The sequence below is a fragment of the Bactrocera dorsalis genome, chromosome 4, assembly GCF_023373825.1.
Source record: "Bactrocera dorsalis isolate Fly_Bdor chromosome 4, ASM2337382v1, whole genome shotgun sequence".
In the NCBI taxonomy this organism is placed as follows: domain Eukaryota; kingdom Metazoa; phylum Arthropoda; class Insecta; order Diptera; family Tephritidae; genus Bactrocera; species Bactrocera dorsalis.
In genome coordinates, this window is record NC_064306.1 from 21,921,066 (window position 1) to 21,941,657 (window position 20,592).

General features: G+C 39.9%; 2 protein-coding genes across 2 annotated transcripts in view; both read left to right on the forward strand.

Annotated features, from left to right (window-relative positions):
* LOC125778503 (uncharacterized) overlaps positions 1-7,413 on the forward strand; it is an 88,304-nt gene extending 80,891 nt beyond the window's left edge. The window contains exon 2 of the mRNA XM_049456680.1: positions 5,494-7,413. Within this exon, the coding sequence (XP_049312637.1) occupies positions 5,494-6,684 (1,191 nt within the window). The 3' untranslated portion in view covers positions 6,685-7,413. The remainder of the gene's footprint in view (positions 1-5,493) is intronic.
* A 5,078-nt stretch (positions 7,414-12,491) lies between these two features.
* LOC125778504 (uncharacterized) overlaps positions 12,492-20,592 on the forward strand; it is a 90,415-nt gene continuing 82,314 nt past the window's right edge. The window contains exon 1 of the mRNA XM_049456682.1: positions 12,492-12,878. Coding sequence (XP_049312639.1) covers positions 12,693-12,878 — 186 coding nt within the window. The 5' untranslated portion in view covers positions 12,492-12,692. The remainder of the gene's footprint in view (positions 12,879-20,592) is intronic.

A 20,592-nucleotide genomic window follows, 5' to 3' on the forward strand; every position in this document is an offset into this window, starting at 1 on the left:
TTCGAGTAATATTTTGTAACGGATTTTGCGATTATTCGTCTTCCTTGTAATTCACTCTAGAGTTCGATTTGCTGGCAATTAGAACTGTGCCTGTTGCACAATCCGGCAGACGTTACATACTAGATCATTAATATACGAATATATTTGACTAGTTAATTCTGGCAATTTATTGTCGTTTTTATTTTGCTATAGCATTCATGTTCAGCACACTGCCTTCCACCTAAGTCTGATTCTCCCTATCATAAGCATTTGCTGTACCATTCATTTCATTCCTAAGTCTTCCAAGGCTCTGTGAATGCGATACACACATCCTTGAGTTGCTTAATGACCTGGTATGGTTCTTTCCAACTACACTGTAATTTGGGAAACAACCCATTTTTCGTTGTGGGTTATACAACAATACTCAAGTTCGTTCTCTAAAACCCTCAGAATTCATTGCCTTGTCGTATTTTGCTTTCATTTTATAATTTTGATATAATGTCTTACCAAAGCATGCATTTTCCTCATCTGGTGTTCCAGGATGTTGCTGACTTCTTTAGCATTCTCTCTTCCGGCGACGTTAATTATAAACTTCAAATCAATCAGTAACCGAAGATCATTACCAAAACTTATCCTTGCTGGAGTCTACTTGTCTATTGTTTCATGTACAGCAGAACCTATGAAACATCACGAAAAAGGATATATGGGTATCCGAATATTTTTGATACTTGCCCATAACTTTCCTCAAATGTTCTTCCAATGTTCGATTGAAACATTCTACTATGTCATCGTACTGCCAGTTATACGGTTTTCCGGATACTCAGTTTCTGTCACATATTCTGAATTAGAGCTGAATAAAGTTTTCTCCCTTGGTCAGAATGTGATTCTATTGGAACTCCATATCTCGACACCCAAATATTGATAAATACCTCCGATACAGTGGATAGGAATTGCGTATACCTCTACCCATTTAGGTACACAGTCCAAGGAAACTGCGTAAGTCATGTAAACTTTTAGAAGTAGGCCAATCGTTTACTGTCTCTAATTTTTCATTAGCTCTGCAAATGACCTCCGAGATCAATTTGTTTCCTAAGTAGCTTACTTCCTTTTTGAAAAGCGTTAGCTATACGTTGAGAAACATCTTCCAAGTTCTTAAGACGTTCATCGAAACTTTTACTCAGCACGATGATATCGCCATTTTTTTACCTGGTCCATAAGTCTCCTAAAGGTAACACGGGCGTTACATAATCCAAAGTTCATTATGGTAAATTGTTATGGAATTTTGTGCCAGATAACGAGTTGAGTGGGTCATCGATTCTAGGTAGGTTAAACTTTCTATAGTCCACACATAACCTAATGCTGCTGTCTTTCTTTCTCATCAGTATCGTAGTAAATACCATGGACTTGGCGATTTCAGGTATGGATTGGCGTACTACTTCATTTTTCCTAAAGAAATGCATCGAGGAGCTTAATGATTGGTCTTGCATCACCAGTGTTAATAAAATATTTCACAATATGGTTGCATTTCTAATAAGTAGTTGTTTAGTCTTATTTTGAGGTTTTGCTTCGAGTTCCGTCTATCATGCATTCATTTTGCCCGATACATGGTTTTTCACAATGACATCTTGCTTAAGACGTTGCACAATTTATCACGGCCTCTGGAAAGTTTGACTGATAACTTGAACTCATTAAATACTCGTACTGGAACACATTTAGCTTGTCTCGTCATAGTCAGGGTTTTGCCAGAGGTAAGTATGGGAAGCAGAGGAAGAGGAAGACCTCCACTCCGTTGGAAGGACCAAGTGGAGAAGGACCTGGCTTTGCTTGGTATATTCAATTGGCGCCACGTAGCGAAGAGCAGGAACGACTGGCGCGTTGTTGGTGACTCGGCTATAATCGCGTAAGCGTTGTCTACGCCAGTAAAGAAGAAGAAGTATGGTGTAGATTCTTCTGTAACCACCACAAATTGTTTGTCCGATAGCTCCCATCTATTTCTGCCCAAATAACTGCTTTTGATTTTTGAAGAATCTGCTAGCTCTCTGTTTTTTATTTGCTATCATATTCTACATAAGTGGCACTTCCAAATTTATATAAGTCATAACCATATTTTCCATGGCTATTTTTATTCCTTGATTTGCTAGAAAGTTTACTCAAATTATGACTTTATCGACGATATCAACTACTATAAAATTGTATACCTCGGCTATATTTCCAATTACGCCATTGCACGTTACTTCTCCGAAGACTTGCGTATCTTCTCCAGTTGCAGTACGCAACTTTGCTTCAGCTCATGGTCTGAATACTTCATTAACCAGATCTGATCGAGAGAGGACTTTACCTCTCAATTGCCTACTTAGTCCGAAGTAGCACTCGTTGGCAAGAGTTATTCTGCGTTGGATTTCGAGGCTGACATTATTGTTGGTGTTGATACTGGTTCCAAGATGGACGAAATTATCTACAACTTCGAAGTTATGACTGTCAACAGCGACGAGGGAGCATAAAATCGACAAACAGGTGGTGTGTGTCGATCCTCTTTTCATGGGTCTTTTCCAAGATTTAGCGCATGAAGAATATTTGACTAATTGTTGATTTTCCAGGCTTACAGCCACACTGATAAGGTCCAATCAGTTTGTTGACAGTGGGCTTTACTCTTTTAAACAGTACGCTTGATAGAACCCTATATGCGATGTTGAGGAGACTTATTCCATGATAGTTGGCGCAGATGGTGGGGTCTCCTTTTTGTGGATTCGGCAGAGCACACTTAAATTCCAATCGTTGCGCATGCTTTCGTCCGACCATATTCTACAAATAAGCTGATGCATGCTCCTTATCAGTTCTTTGCCACCATGCTTGAATAGCTCGGCCGGCAATCCATCGGCCCACCGCTTTGATCTTCTTCAGACAGGTAATTGATATTCGAACTTCTTCATGGCCGGGCAATCTGCTCCATCGATTGAGCAATCGAGTTCGACATCTCCGGGTATTATGACTTCACTGCCATTCAGCAGGTTGAAGAAGTGTTCACTACATAATTTAATTATGTTCTGGGCATCAGTCACTAGTTCATCTCTGGGGGTTCTACAAGAGTATGCTCCGGTCTTGGAACTTTTTTAAACCGCCGCATCTTTTAGTAGAATTTTCGAGCATTACCGCTGTCTTTTATCTTGTCAAGCTTTTTTTACTCACGCATTTCGGCCTCTATCTTTTTTATCTGCAAATGTACGCCTTATTGTCGATTGTAACGTTGCGAGGTAGTCAGTCTGCTTCCTCTCCACTACGATACGGCACACTCACAGCTGTACGTAAGGAGCTTGAAATGCCGTCCCACAGTTTTCTTATACTGAGGTGTTGACGAATGCTCTCAGAGAGCAGGCCTGCTGGTCGAGTAGAAAATCGTAGGGCTGTCTGTTGTGAGTACAGCTTCTCTGCTTCAAACCTTCCTTGTGTTTGCATTTTTTGCTGCACGGAGGCGGGTGCGTCCGAGCCTATTTTAGGACCTCGGAGCGTACGCACGTCTAAATCACTGGAAAGTGTCTTCCGTCTATCACAACATGATTGACGTGTTATATTCGGTCGAATATTACCCAAAAATGAATGGGTTTTAAGATGGGTGATGATGTTGTGAATGGTACGCTCAGTAAGCCGATTATGTTGCCCATAAGTTGAATAAAGCGCGCGAAACACATTAGGGGTATTCGCTTGCTCTTGCAAGATTGCAGATTGCAAAAATACTATACCGAAATATACAAGGGCACGAGAGCACCAATTGCAGAATCTAGTGATATATGAACGGCTGATTCGGCCAATTCATTGTGAATGACTATTATGCATGGCTATTGCGAATTGGCGCACCTTCTGCATACATTTTTAACAAAAAAAACTATAACAAATCTTTATAATTTAAATAAAAATTATAAAATCTATTTAAAACTTCTACCTTCCTCAACAATTTAACAACGTAATATGTCTTTATGTAAAATGACGGCTAAAACAGAGTTGCAATTATATTTTTGCGTGACATTGTATACGTGGGTTTTGGTCTGACATATTTTACAGCCATTGCAAATAATTTTCTGCGTGTGTTTGTTGTTTTACCGGTGCACCAAGAGGAAATATATGCACCGTGCAAGGGTTTTGCAAGAGCAAGAGAATACCCCTATTATTTACAGAACGCGAATTTGTAAACGTTGTTCAGGCTTAAGTCTTTCCAACATGAAATCCCAAACAATACTAAACAAAAATAATATGACAGCTAGTGGATCATCCGTTATATATATATGTATATTTCCAATAAACTCCCTAATTCCAGATACTGTGTTCTTATCGATTTTTTTTGTTTACTGTGTTTGCCACTTTGATCAGGTTTTGCTATAAGGGTTCGAATTGGTCTATCGTTGACATTAATATCGGTATTCTGCTTGAGACGATTGTTTCATGTCTCTAATTTTAAAAAATTATTTACAAACACGAATATCAATAACAGTATTTATATAAGCTATATTATTTTAATACCATGTTCAGACGGACTCTTAATCACACGATTTCGGCTGTTGAATGGATTATCCCACTAATCTTAAAAATTTATAAAGATTTCGCCATACAAAAATGACAGTTCCAAATCACTTGAAACAGTTCCAAATCACTTGATCAGTTTGAAACTGATCCACGCTAAATCTCTCTGTGCGACTGTGATTTTGCGCAATCTACTTGTCAGCACTGGAAATCTGTTACATTACACAGCTGATTTAGACAATACAAAGGGAAAAAAATGTAAACAAACATTTTTTTTTTAAGCAATGCATCTAATTTCACCTGAAAATCGACTTAACAAATGAAAAAATGCATCCATTATTTCTATTATATGGAAAATATTGTTACAAAAGTAGTATTAAGTTGTATTTGTATTGCTATATGCATCCCTTATTATGAACAATAGCTGTATGTATATGGAATAGCATTACGTGTGTTTGTCTTGCTATTCCTCATTGTAGGCATTTGGCGCCGCAGCTGTCTGCTTGTCTACTTAAACAATAGCTGCTTTTGGCGGCGTATAGCATTATGTGCTTATAATTGCCGGACGCAATATTCTAGAAGGACACGTCGGCATCAGCGAGGAGTGCGTGGCTATATAAGCCGTGACAGCGCCAACGTGATGAGCCAGTGCTAAGAGTAAACTGCTATAGTGTAGACAAATTGCGTAATAAAGAGATTTTGTTGAATTAAACGGCTTTTGGTTTTATTTGTCAATCCAGAGATACGAACCTAACAAAGTAAACTAGCAAGCAGTAAAATCGTAACAATTGGTGTCAGAAGTGGGATTGTCAAATAATCCAAATTCAAGATGGTTAAATTCGGAGAATTGAGAATTCAGCAATTAAAAAGGAACTGGAGGAGCGTAATTTGCCGATAAGCGGGCAAAAGGCGGATCTGCAGGCACGATTACGTGAAGCAATGGAAGCGGATGGAATTAATGTGGACGAGTTCGAATTTGTTGGGCCAGAAACTTCTACAAAGGTAGAAGAAAAAGTAGAAGAACAACGAACATCATCGAGTGTGGACATGAACATGCTGTTAGTGGCTATTAAGCAAATGGCAGAGAATGCAGTGCAAACAGAAAATCGTCTGGCACAGCAAATGACGCAAATAGCTGAAAATGCAGAAAATGCAGTGCAAACAGGAAATCGTCTGGCACAGCAAATGACGCAAGTAGCTGAAAATACATCACAGTTAGAGTCTCGCCTTACACAACAAATGACTGAAAATAATACGCAGTTAGAAAAGCGTTTGGTGCAACAGATTACAGAAAATACTACATACGTACAAAAACAAGTGCAAGACAATTTTTCAAAATTTGAAGAGGAATTAAGCACGTTAAAAAATGAAGAAGAAAATTTAAAATCACAAGTTCTTCAATTGAGTAATCGTATGCGAGAACTGCAACTGCATGGCCCTGCACCATCAACAAATAACCCAAGATTGAAGACACCCACATTCGATGGAAGTATTCCATTTCAAATTTTCAAACTTCAGTTTGAAAAGACAGCAATGGCCAATAACTGGAATGCAGCGGACAAAGTGGCGTCCTTGTTTGTATCATTGAAAGGACCTGCAGCAGAAATCCTTCAGACTATTCCAGATTGTGAACGGGACAACTATGAGGCATTGATGAGTGCGATAGAAAGACGATACGGTAGTGAGCACCGGAAACAAGTATACCAGATCGAACTGCAAAATAGGGGTCAGAAGATGAACGAGTCATTGCAAGAGTTCGCAACTGAAATCGAACGACTGGCTCATTTGGCAAATGCAGATGCACCTGTGGATTACATTGAGGGGGTAAAAATTCAAAGTTTCATAAATGGAATTCGTGATGTGGACACCAAACGCGCCACATATGCATTGCCAAAAAGAACGTTTGCTGAAACGGTTTGGCACGCCCTCACACAGGAAACAGCTTCTCTACTAAGTAAACCAGCACACAAAGTACAAAGAGTTGAAATGGAACAACCGGCGCTGATGGAAGAAATATTGAAGACTCTGAAGACAATTGCTGCACCGCTAGTAAATACAACAGGCAAGTGTTTCAACTGTGGAAAAGCGGGTCACTTTGCCCGAAATTGCAATATAAAAGTAAACCCATCAAAACGGAAACAACCAACAGATAACGAGGACAGAGTATCCACATCTCACAAGTCGTTAAACTAAAACGGAACAGTTCAACTGGTTCCCACAACTATTTGCCCCGCCATCTCGATATCACAAATAGGTCGCCATGACAACAATCTTACTATCAACGGTATCGTAAATGGACGACTGTCAAAGCTTACTTTGGATACTGGTGCCACACATTCAATTATCCGACCGGATGTGGTAAGAGGAACAGTTGAAACATTAGTCGGTTGCAAGCTTCGAACGGCCACCGAGGAGGAAGCAGCTGTTGCGGGAAAAGTGTTTTGCGAAGTGATGATTGGTACCCTGGTAGTTAATCACATCTTCATCGTAGCAGAAATCACGGATGAAATTATAATGGGAGTAGATTTCATGATTGATCACGGGGTTACTTTGGATTTAAACAAGCAAATGCTGTTTTGCCAGAACATGAAGATGCCTATAAACACCGGATATGTGACCAACGTTGAAAGTAAGATGGTGATTGTTGATGATAATCAGAGTATTCCACCAAAATCTGAGGCGATTGTATGGGCTAAAGTGAATGCAGGAGGTGGGACTGAAGAATTGTGGATTGTGGAACCAACAAAAATAGATACACCCATATTGGTAGGAAGAATGTTTGTGAAAACTAGAGAAGACGCTACCATTCCGGTCAGAGTAGTGAATGAATTCAACACGCCTATAAGTCTGAAGAAAGGAGCAGTAATTGGACAGTGCCAGAATATAAGTGCAATAGCACGATGCGAACGGTCACAACAGAAGCCTACTATTGAGCCACAGCAGATAAGTCCTACACTCCTAAACAATTTGCTGAACGAACTGCATGGAAATGAAAAATTAAAAGCAGAAAAACTATTAGAAAAATACGCATCCATATTTGCAAACGAAGGAAACAACACAGGAAGAACCGGCATTGTCAAACATCGCATAAATACCGAAGACGCTAAACCAATCCGACAAGCTCCGCGTAGGGTTCCACTAGCAAAACGTGAGGATGCTAACAAAATTAGTGAAGGCATGCACAAAAACGGTGTAATCGAACCTTCAATAAGTCCATGGAGCTCACATATCGTCTTAGTTAAAAAGAAAGATGGTAGCACACGTTTCTGCGTAGATTATAGGAAGTTAAATGATGTCACAAAGAAAGACAGTTATCCTCTACCGAGAATCGACGATACATTAGACACCTTGTCTGGAGCGAAATGGTTTTCTACATTAGATCTGCAAAGTGGATATTGGCAAGTCGTTATGTAATGCGCCTGCAACGTTCGAGCGACTGATGGAACATGTGTTAAAAGGACTCAACTGGAAGACATGTTTGGTGTATCTTGATGACATTATCATCATGGGAAAAAGTTTTGATGATCATCTAAAAAATCTAGAGGAAGTCTTTCAGCGAATAGCATCAGCCGGATTACGCTTGAATCCCAAAAAGTGTTCATTATGGAAGAAGCAAGTCACATATCTCCGACATAAAGTGTCAACTGAGGGGATTCACACCGAGGAGGGAAAAATAAAAGCAGTTAAAGATTGGCCTCGACCCACCAACATACATGAGTTCCGCAGCTTTCTCGGCTTATGCACGTATTACCGCCGTTTTGTACCTGGATTTGCGAGCGTGGCTAGAAGTTTACATGATTTAACAAAGAAGAATCGCCCGTTTGTATGGCAGTTGGAACAAGAAAAAGCGTTTGAGCAGCTTAAAGAACTACTTTGTACGGCACCAATACCTGGAAAGAAATTCATCCTGGATACAGATGCGAGCGCTTATGGAATTGGAGGTGTCCTATCTCAGCTCATCGACGGGCAAGAAAGAGTAATTGGGTATTACAGCAGAGTGCTCGGGAAACCAGAGGAAAACTACTGTGTGACGCGAAAAGAACTACTAGCTGTGGTGGAATGTGTAAAACATTTCCACAAGTATTTGTATGGGCAACGATTCTTGCTGAGAACTGATCATGCAGCATTAAAATGGTTATTACAGTTTAAGAATCCGGAAGGCCAAATTGCACGATGGATTGAAAGATTACAGAATTACGACTTCGAAACAGAACACCGAAAGGGGATTTACCACAAAAATGCGGATGCATTATAACGTCACCCTTGTCCACTGGAATGTAAACATTGCTCCAAATCAGAAGGAAAAGAAGGTATAATCGACGTGCGATTACTGAATATAGAACCTGAAGATGATTGGACTCCTCACCGCATCAGAATCAATCAGCTGGAGGACCCTGATCTTGCAAAACTGATAATAGCCAAAGAAAATGGGGTACGACCAACAAAGGAACAAATAATTAGCGAGAGTCCAACTGCAAAAGCATATTGGGCCCTTCATCGTACCTGGGAAAGCGAAGATGGCAAACAGTATCGCCTGCTGATCATAATACCGAAGTCCTTGATCCCGAAAGTATTGAAAGAATATCACAATGGACCTAGTGGAGGACACCTTGGAATTACAAAAACTATAGAGAAGATTAAACAACGGTTCTACTGGATTGGTTGTCGAGATTCATTGATAAAGATCAACGGAATTGGGACAAGTGCATCCAGATGTTCCTGCTGGCGTATCGTTCAGCGAAGCACGAGACAACTGGTTACACGCCAGCGAAGATTATTTTCGGATCTGATCTGCGACTCCCTGCTGATCTTAAGTTTGGAACGAATCCTGCAGCTGTAAGAAATGATGGAGATTATTGCTCTGCCTTAAAGGAAGAAATGAATGAATTGCATCTAATGGTAAGACAGCATACGCATCTGATGAGCAATAAGATGAAGGACCGGTTCGATCAAGCGGCAAATTCAAAAGGTTTTGAAGACGGTGATCTGGTCCTGTTGTACAATCCACTTCGAAAGAAAAGCTTGTCCCCAAAACTGCAGACAGCCTGGGAAGGACCCTATATGGTGATGAAACGACTTAATGCCGTGGTATACCGCATACAAAGAAATGGAAAAGCACGATGTAAAATGAAAGTAGTACATTTGGAGAGACTCGCCCCATTTGGTTCAAGTGGATTTCTGCCTAATCGGGACGATTAGGCTTTAGTGAAGGGCAGTGTTACAAAAGTAGTATTAAGTTGTATTTGTATTGCTATATGCATCCCTTATTATGAACAATAGCTGCAGGTATATGGAATAGCATTTGTCTTGTTGTAGACATCTGGCGCCGCGGCTGTCTGCTTGTCGAAACAATAGATATCTGGCGCCGCAGCTATTTGCTTCTATTTGCTTGTCTACTTAAACAATTGCTGCGTCTGGCGCCGCGGCTGTCTGCTTGTCTACTTAAACAATAGCTGCATTTGGTGCGCGACAGTTGTCTGGTTGTCTACTTAAACAATAGCTGCATTTGGCGCCGTATAGCATTATGTTCTTATAATTGCCAGACGCAATATTCTAGAAGGACACCTTGGCGTCAGCGAGGAGTGTGTGGCTACATAACCCGTGGCAGCGCCAACGTGATGAGCCAGTGCTAAGAGTAAACTGCTATAGTGTAGACAAATTGCGTAATAAAGAGATTTTGTTGAATTAAACGGCTTTTGGTTTTATTTGTCAATCCAGAGATACGAACCTAGTAAAGTAAACTAGCAAGCAGTAAAATCGCAACAATATGGAAAATATTAAAAAAAGACGGCTTTTATTATGTTATGTCAATTATGGAATCGTCAGTCTTCCGATAATAATGATGAACGTGGAGACACAGATGCAGAATTATTCGCTACTACTTCATTCGACGATTATCATTTTATTAACAATACTGTGTCATACCAATATAATACGGTTTACGAGATATTTAGTAACATGAAAAAAATAATTACCTTTACACCAAAATTGTTGTAAATATCTCGATTCTTTCTGAGAAAAAAATAAAATTCACCCTATAGCGGCCTTTACACGGTCACACATGCTCGCGAACAAGGCTTGATGCACAAGTTTGACGTTTTCGTTCACACGGTCATGCATGTGTGTGAACTTCATTTTCGTTCAGCTTTAACGAGTACACATGGCACGCGCATTAGTGCAGCTCTTCTGATTGAAGAAATTTTAGAAATGGAGGAAGAGGAAGAAATTGCAAAAAGTGGCAAGAAAAAACGAATTTTGGTGCAAGATTGGCGTAAGAAAAGACCAACACGCTCGCATACAAATTTGTTAAAAGAACTGGAAATATCTTGCCCAAAGCATTACAAATGAATGAAATGAAATGAATTAATTTTACATTTTTAATTGTCCAAGCTAGCGTTACCATGCGTTCAAGCGCGACACCATTCCCGCACACTGTCTTTTTTCCGACTGAAAAAATACACTGCGTGCATCATGCAGCCCTTCACACGGTCAAACTTGGTGTGATGTCACACATGTTGTCACACATATCTGACCGTGTAAAGGTCGCTTATGACAATTCTGATAAAACTGAGATGTGTCGTTACTGGAGGTAAAAAATAATACAACATAACAAGTGGAATAACGTCACATTATTATCTCCCGTGTTTATTTTTCTACGAATCAGAGTGCAGTTTTTAAATGATATGGACAATTACACATTTCTGCATACTTAACTTAAAAATCCTGTGTTTCGAGTTATGACACTATTCATGTAAATGAGCGATTTTTATGTACACCTTCTCGCATCCAAATCATGATATTATTACTTATCAGTAATACAATTTATAAATCATTTACCTTGTAACTCATTCTTGGGGTAAATTTTAGAATAGCATCTCCGGATTTCGGAGTTAAAATGGGTATGTACGGATAGAGAAGGATTAAGAAAATATATATATAGTTGCCGCTGACTTATGGTTTTTGAGATATTTGCATTTAAAGTTCAAAAAAAAAAATTTTATGGTTATATTTTTAACTTTTATATACACTAACACTTCACAAAATCATTTCTACCCATTTATTTTATATTAAATAGTGCAAAAATAACTTTTATTCAACATTTTACTTTTGTTCATTTATTTTTGTCCGTACCATAACAAATAATCAGTGCTACCTTACGTTCATATTTTATAGAAGAACTAAAAGAAATAAAGAAAACAAATAATACCCCAATGACAAAAAATATATAACACATTAGTTTTCCGCATAGAATTCCTTTCTGCATTTGCGGCCTTCGGCCGCGCTTCAAAAAATAACCCTCGGTCGGACCAACACCTCGACGTGCTCAGTTATTTTGCGTTGAACTGCTTTTTGCGTTGGCGGCCTTCATCAGCGCTTCAAAAAAATAACCCTCAGTCGGACCAACACCTGGGCGTGCTTAGTTTTTTTTGCGTTGAACTCCTTTCTGTCCGATCCAACACCGGGATTTATCAAGCAGATGAGAATTCTGAACGATTTTACATTACTCGTCACACAATAATGAATTTAGTTATGACGTCATAATCTTTCTTTTTTCTTATTTTTATTCCATTACAAAATATGGTAGCACTAATTTTTTGCTTGTTTACAACCACTTTCTTAATTTAAATTTTTTAACTTTAAATAAATTATCTCAAAAACCGTATGTCAACGGCAAATATATATATATTGTTACAAAAGTAGTAATAAGTTGTATTTGTATTAGTATATGCATCCCTGATTATGAACAATAGCTGTAGGTATATGGAATAACATTTGTCTTGTTGTAGACATCTGGCGCCACGGCTGTCTGCTTGTCGAAACATTAGACATCTGGCGCCGCACTGTCTGCTTGTCTAGTTAAACATTTGCTGAGTCTGGCGCCGCGACTGTCTGCTTGCGTCTGGCGCCGTATAGCCGTATGTTCTGGTAATTTCCAGACGCGATATTCTAGAAGGACACGTCGGCATCAGCGAGAAGTGCGTGGCTATATAAGCCGTGGCAGCGCCAACGTAATCAATCAGTGCTAAGAGTAAACTGTTATAGTGTAGACGAGTTGTGAAATAAAGAGTTGTTGAATTAAATTAAACAGTGTTGATTTTATTTGTCAATCCAGAGATACGAACCTAACAAAGTAAACTAGCAAGAGTAAATTCGTAACAATTAGTGTCAGAAGTGGGATTGTCAAATAATCCAAATTCAAAATGGTTAAATTCGGAGAATTGAGAATTCAGCAATTAAAAAAGGAACTGGAGGGGCGTAATTTGCCGATAAGCGGGCAAAAGGCGGATCTGCAGGCACGATTACGTGAAGCAATGGAAGCGGATGGAATTAATGTCGACGAATTCGAATTTGATGGCCCAGAAACTTCTACAAAGGTAGAAGAAAAAGTAGAAGAACAACGAACATCATCAAGTGTGGACATGAACATGCTGTTAGTGGCTATTAAGCAAATGGCAGAGAATGCAGTGCAAACAGAAAATCGTCTGGCACAGCAAATAGCTGAAAATACATCACAGTTAGAGTCTCGCCTTACACAACAACATCGTTTGGTACAACAGATCACGGAAAATACTACACAACTACAAAAACAAGTGCAAGAGAAATTTTCAAAATTTAAAGACGAATTAAGCACTTTAAAAAATGACGAAGAAAATTTAAAAGCAGAAGTTCTTCAATTAAGTAATCGTGTGCGAGAACTGCAACTGCATGGCCCTGCACCATCAACAAATAACCCAAGATTGAAGACACCCACATTCGATGGAAGTATTCCATTTCAAATTTTCAAACTTCAGTTTGAAAAGACAGCATTGGCCAATAACTGGAATGCAGCGGACAAAGTGGCGTCCTTGTTTGTATCATTGAAAGGACCGGCAGCAGAAATCCTTCAGACTATTCCAGACTGTGAACGGGACAACTATGAGGCATTGATGAGTGCGATAGAAAGACGTTATGGTAGTGAGCACCGGAGACAAATATACCAGATCGAACTGCAAAATAGGGGTGAGAAGATGAACGAGTCATTGCAAGAGTTCGCAACTGAAATCGAACGACTGGCTCATTTGGCAAATGCAGATGCACCTATGGATTACATTGAGAGGGTAAAAATTCAATGTTTCGTAAATGGAATTCGTGATGTGGACACCAAACGCGCCACATATGCATTGCCAAAAAGAACGTTTGCTGAAACGGTTTCGCACGCTCTCACACAGGAAACAGCTTCCCTACTAAGTAAACCAGCACACACAAGTACAAAGGGTTGAAATGGAACAACCGGCGCTGATGGAAGAAATATTGAAGACTCTGAAGACAATTGCTGTACCGCGAGTAAATACAACAGGAAGATGTTTCAACTGTGGAAAAGCGGGTCACTTTGCCCGAAATTGCAATATAAAAGTAAACCCATCAAAACGGAAACAACCAACAGATAACGAGGACGGAGCATCCACATCTCACAAGTCGTTAAACTAAAACGGAACAGTTCAAAGGGGCGTGAGCTGGTTCCCACAACTATTTGCCCCGCCATCTCGATATCACAAATAGGTCGCCATGACAACAATCTTACTATCAACGGTATCGTAAATGGACGACTGTCAACGCTTACTTTGGATACTGGTGCCACACATTCAATTATCCGACCGGATGTGGTAAGAGGAACGGTTGAACCATTAGTCGGTTGCAAGCTTCGAACGGCCACCGGGGAGGAAGCAGCTGTCGCGGGAAAAGTGTTTTGCAAAGTGATGATTGGTACCCTGGAAGTTAATCACATCTTCATCGTAGCAGAAATCACGGATGAAATTATAATGGGAGTAGATTTCATGATTGATCACGGGTTACTTTGGATTTAAACAAGCAAATGCTGTTTTGCCAGAACATGGAGATGCCTATAAACACCGGATATGTGACCAACGTTGAAAGTAAGAGGGTGATTGTTGATGATAATCAGAGTATTCCACCAAAATCTGAGGCGATTGTATGGGCCAAAGTGAATGGAGGAGGTGGGACTGAAGAGTTGTGGATTGTGGAACCAACAAAAATAGATACACCCATATTGGTAGGAAGAACGCTTGTGAAAAACTAGTGAAGACGCCATCATTCCGGTCAGAGTAGTGAATGAATTCAACACGCCTATAAGTCTGAAGAAAGGAGCCGTAATTGGACAGTGCCAGAATATAAGTGCAATAGCACGATGCGAACGGTCACAACAGAAACCTACTATTGAGCCACAGCAGATAAGTCCTACACTCCTAAATAATTTGCTGAACGAACTGCATGGAAATGAAAAATTAAAAGCAGAAAAACTATTAGAAAAATACGCATCCATATTTGCAAACGAAGGAAACACAGGAAGAACCGGCATTGTCAAACATCGCATAAATACCGGAGACGCTAAACCAATCCGACAAGCTCCGCGTAGGGTTCCACTAGCAAAACGTGAGGATGCTAAGAAAATTATTGAAGACATGCACAAAAACGGTGTAATCGAACCTTCAATAAGTCCATGGAGCTCACCTATCGTCTTAGTTAAAAAGAAAGATGGTAGCACCCGTTTCTGCGTAGATTATAGGAAGTTGAATGATGTCACAAAGAAAGACAGTTATCCTCTACCAAGAATCGACGATACATTAGACACCTTGTCTGGAGCGAAATGGTTTTCTACATTAGATCTACAAAGTGGATATTGGCAAGTCGAGATCGATGAATGTGACCGTGAAAAGACCGCTTTCAGTATGGGCGACGGGTTATGGGAATTCTCTGTGATGCCATTTGGGTTATGTAATGCGCCTGCAACGTTCGAGCGACTGATGGAACATGTGTTAAAAGGACTCAACTGGAAGACATGTTTGGTGTATCTTGATGACATTATCATCATGGGAAAAAGTTTTGATGATCATCTGAAAAATTTAGAGGAAGTCTTTCAGCGAATAGCATCAGCCGGATTACGCTTGAATCCCAAAAAGTGTTCATTATGGAAGAAGCAGGTCACATATCTCGGACATAAAGTGTCAACTGAGGGGATTCACACCGAGGAAGGAAAAATAAAAGCAGTCAAAGATTGGCCCCGACCCACCAACATACATGAACTCCGCAGCTTCCTCGGCTTATGCACGTATTACCGCCGTTTTGTACCTGGATTTGCGAACGTGGCTAGAAGTTTACATGATTTAACAAAGAAGAATCGCCCGTTTGTATGGCAGTTGGAACAAGAAAAAGCATTTGAGCAGCTTAAAGAACTACTTTGTACGGCGCCGATGTTGGCTTATCCAATACCTGGAAAGAAATTCATCCTGGATACAGATGCGAGCGCTTATGGAATTGGAGGTGTCCTGTCTCAGCTCATCGACGGACAAGAAAGAGTAATTGGGTATTACAGCAGAGTGCTCGGGAAACCAGAGAAAAACTACTGTGTGACGCGAAAAGAACTACTAGCTGTGGTGGAATGTGTAAAACATTTCCACAAGTATTTGTATGGACAACGATTCTTGCTGAGGACTGATCATGCAGCATTAAAATGGTTATTACAGTTTAAGAATCCGGAAGGCCAAATTGCACGATGGATCGAAAGATTACAGAATTACGACTTCGAAACGGAACATCGAAAGGGGATTCACCACAAAAATGCGGATGCATTATCACGTCGCCCTTGTCCACTGGAATGTAAACATTGCTCCAAATCAGAAGGAAAAGAAGGTATAATCGACGTGCGATTACTGAATATAGAACCTGAAGATGATTGGACTCCTCACCGCATCAGAATCAATCAGCTGGAGGACCCTGATCTTGCAAAGCTGGTAATGGCCAAAGAAAATGGGGTACGACCACCAAAGGAACAAATAAGTAGCGAGAGTCCAACTGCAAAAGCATATTGGGCCCAATGGAACAGCATAAACCTCGTTAATGGATACCTTCATCGTACCTGGGAAAGCGAAGATGGCAAACAGTCTCGTCTGCTGATCATAGTACCGAAGTCCATGATCCCGAAAGTATTGAAAGAATATCACAATGGACCTAGTGGAGGGCACCTTGGAATTACAAAAACTATAGAGAAGATTAAACAACGGTTCTACTGGATCGGTTGTCGAGATTCCATAGTAGAATGGATAAGTAATTGCGTAGAGTGCATGGCAGCTAAAGGTCCTAAAGCCAAAAGTCGCGGTAGGCTACAACAGTACAACGTGGGATCACCATTTGAACGAGTCGCAATGGATATTGCAGGTCCGTTCCCAACCAGTGCGGCCGGAAACAAATATCTACTGGTTGTCATGGACTATTTCAGTAAATGGCCAGAAGTATATGCCTTACCAAACCAGGAAGCGAAGACAGTAGCCGAAGCGTTTGTAGAAAATTGGATAACAAGGTTCGGAGTGCCCGTCGAATTACACTCAGATCAAGGCAGGAATTTCGAATCTTCCATTTTCCAAGAAGTCTGTACATTATTGGGCATCCACAAGACACGGACAACAGCGTTACACCCACAATCAGATGGGATGGTAGAGAGATTCAATCGAACGCTCGAAGAACATCTGCGGAAAATCGTCGATAAAGATCAACGGAATTGGGACAAGTGCATCCAGATGTTCCTGCTGGCGTATCGTTCAGCGAAGCACGAGACAACTGGTTACACGCCAGCAAAGATTATTTTCGGATCTGATCTGCGACTCCCTGCTGATCTTAAGTTTGGTACGAATCCTACAGCTGTAAGAAATGATGGAGATTATTGTTCTGCCTTAAAGGAAGAAATGAATGAATTGCATCTAATGGTAAGACAGCACACGCATCTGATGAGCAATAAGATGAAGGACCGGTTCGATCAAGCGGCAAATTCAAAAGGTTTTGAAGAAGGTGATCTGGTCCTGTTGTACAATCCACTTCGAAAGAAAGGCTTGTCCCCGAAATTGCAGACAGCCTGGGAAGGACCCTATATGGTGATGAAACGACTTAATGACGTGGTATACCGCATACAAAGAAATGGGAAAGCACGATGTAAAATGAAAGTAGTACATTTGGAGAGGCTTGCCCCATTTGGTTCAAGAGGATTTGTGCCTAATCGGGACGATTAGGCTTTAGTGGAGGGCAGTGTTACAAAAAGTAGTATTAAGTTGTATTTGTATTACTATATGCATCCCTGATTATGAACAATAGCTGTAGGTATATGGAATAGCATTTGTCTTGTTGTAGACATCTGGCGCCACACTGTCTGCTCGTCTAGTTAAACAATTGCTGAGTCTGGCGCCGCGACTGTCTGCTTGCGTCTGGCGCCGTATAGCCGTATGTTCTGGTAATTTCTAGACGCGATATTCTAGAAGGACACGTCGGCATCAGCGAGAAGTGCGTGGCTATAGCCGTATGTTCTGGTAATTTCCAGACGCGATATTCTAGAAGGACACGTCGGCATCAGCGAGAAGTGCGTGGCTATATAAGCCGTGGCAGCGCCAACGTAATCAATCAGTGCTAAGAGTAAACTGTTATAGTGTAGAAGAGTTGTGAAATAAAGTGTTGTTGAATTAAATTAAACAGTGTTGATTTTATTTGTCAATCCAGAGATACGAACCTAACAAAGTAAACTAGCAAGAGTAAATTCGTAACAATATATTCTTGGGGTTGAGTTTAATATCGCGCCGGTTAATTTTGGTTCACTGTACCTAAACGAGAGAACCAAATTGAAAATTTTAAACACGCATGTATGCTTAAATTATCGAACTTTATTTTAAAACATATTTTATCGGTTCACAAATTTTTCCACAAATTAACTTTAAAAAATGCTATTTTTTGCAAATTTCTAAATATATGCTAGTGTATTTTCATCTGTTGTGCATTGTACCAAACCAATTATGGATACATTTTCACGCACATATATTACTTATGAATTATAAAAACCACTAAAAATGTTTTTAATTACTTTTGATTGTTACTTTCTTTGTAAATCTTTAAATAAAATACACCTTTTTCTGCATTGAGTTAGTGCGTACAACCAAAATGACTGCCTAATTTGAACTGTCAAATTACCGAGAAAGCACGAACAAAAGGGAATAAATTAAACCCACTTAGCAATAAATGTATGAAGTGAATGCGAAAAGGTGTTCAATGCTAAAATACTGTGGATGGCGTAGCTGATGTTGGACCGGCCAGGGTTATTTTTTTAAAGCGCGGCCGAAGGCCCCGGTGTTGGACCGACTAGGGTTATTTTTTTTGAAGCGCGGCCACGCAAAAAGGAGTGCTTTTGCGTTGGCGGCCTTCATCAGCGCTTCAAAAAAATAACCCTCAGTCGGACCAACACCTGGGCGTGCTTAGTTTTTTTTGCGTTGAACTCCTTTCTGTCCGATCCAACACCGGGATTTATCAAGCAGATGAGAATTCTGAACGATTTTACATTACTCGTCACACAATAATGAATTTAGTTATGACGTCATAATCTTTCTTTTTTCTTATTTTTATTCCATTACAAAATATGGTAGCACTAATTTTTTGCTTGTTTACAACCACTTTTTTAATTTAAATTTTTTAACTTTAAATAAATTATCTCAAAAACCGTATGTCAACGGCAAATATATATATATATTCTTGGGGTTGAGTTTAATATCGCACGGTTAATTTTGGTTCACTGTACCTAAACGAGAGAACCAAATTGAAAATTTTAAACACGCATGTATGCTTAAATTATCGAACTTTATTTTAAAACATATTTTATCGGTTCACAAATTTTTCCACAAATTAACTTTAAAAAATGCTATTTTTTGCAAATTTCTAAATATATGCTAGTGTATTTTCATCTGTTGTGCATTGTACCAAACCAATTATGGATACATTTTCACGCACATATATTACTTATGAATTATAAAAACCACTAAAAATGTTTTTAATTACTTTTGATTGGTAATTTCTTTGTAAATCTTTAAATAAAATACACCTTTTTCTGCATTGAGTTAGTGCGTACAACCAAAATGACTGCCTAATTTGAACTGTCAAATTACCGAGAAAGCACGAACAAAAGGGAATAAATTAAACCCACTTAGCAATAAATGTATGAAGTGAATGCGAAAAGGTGTTCAATGCTAAAATACTGTGGATGGCGTAGCTGGTGTTGGACCGGCCAGGGTTATTTTTTTAAAGCGCGGCCGAAGGCCCCGGTGTTGGACCGACTAGGGTTATTTTTTTTGAAGCGCGGCCACGCAAAAAGGAGTTCTATGCGAAAAAACATTTTGGTTTTTTTTATTTTTGTCCATACAAAAATGTTGGCTGGGTTGCATTGGTTTCAGTTTGTATGGAAAAATGAGCAAAAACACTGATTTTTGGTCATTTTCAAAGGGCTTCCTACAGGTCTATAGGGGCTCTAGGGTGTCGAGTACAGTTTCCGTACAACTCATATTACCGTCGAGCAAGAGTTTGAAAAGTTTTTCTTATAAGGTTTCGACCTCCAATCCTTTCGTTTGTACAGAATTCTCCTTCGATTTTGGGTGGCTTGGTGCCCCATGTCAAACATATTGGCTTGATGGTCACTATGTGCATATTGGTCGCCCATGCATTGAAAGCGCATGCGCCCACGTTCCTTGTAGTAGACAAAACTGCTCACTAAGTTAAGCTACATATACTTCTTCCTGTATACCGTCTTTTGTTTGTGATCTATGTTTTCCCTGCTCTCTATCTTACATACATTATCCGACGGGTTCTTGTGCATCTCGATTCAGCCCTACAGTCTCAACGAGAATGGACCGCATTTGCCAGAGATCTGATATTCCTCAATGCTGCTGGTGACGACGTCGCTCTCACAGGTTTATCGACATCAAGGGTTTTGATCGTTTAGGTGACCCTTGGGAAGAGTTTGTTCCTTGCACCTTATTCATGCCATCGCTCAAGCTTCTAGAAGCGCTGCTGATGCCAAAAATGTTGATACTGTTGTAGTTATTGGTTTTGTTTCTCATGTTATTCTCCATATTTATGTTTACCAGCGCAACGGGTGTATCCTGGGGCACACTGTCGACATTTTGAGAGACCCAGACCGCAGTGCTGTGTACCGGTCAATTCTTACAACTGCAACGAATAATAAATTTTTTCAAACTCGTGTGATGATCAGTTACTCTGACTGATCCTGTCAATTTGATTCAT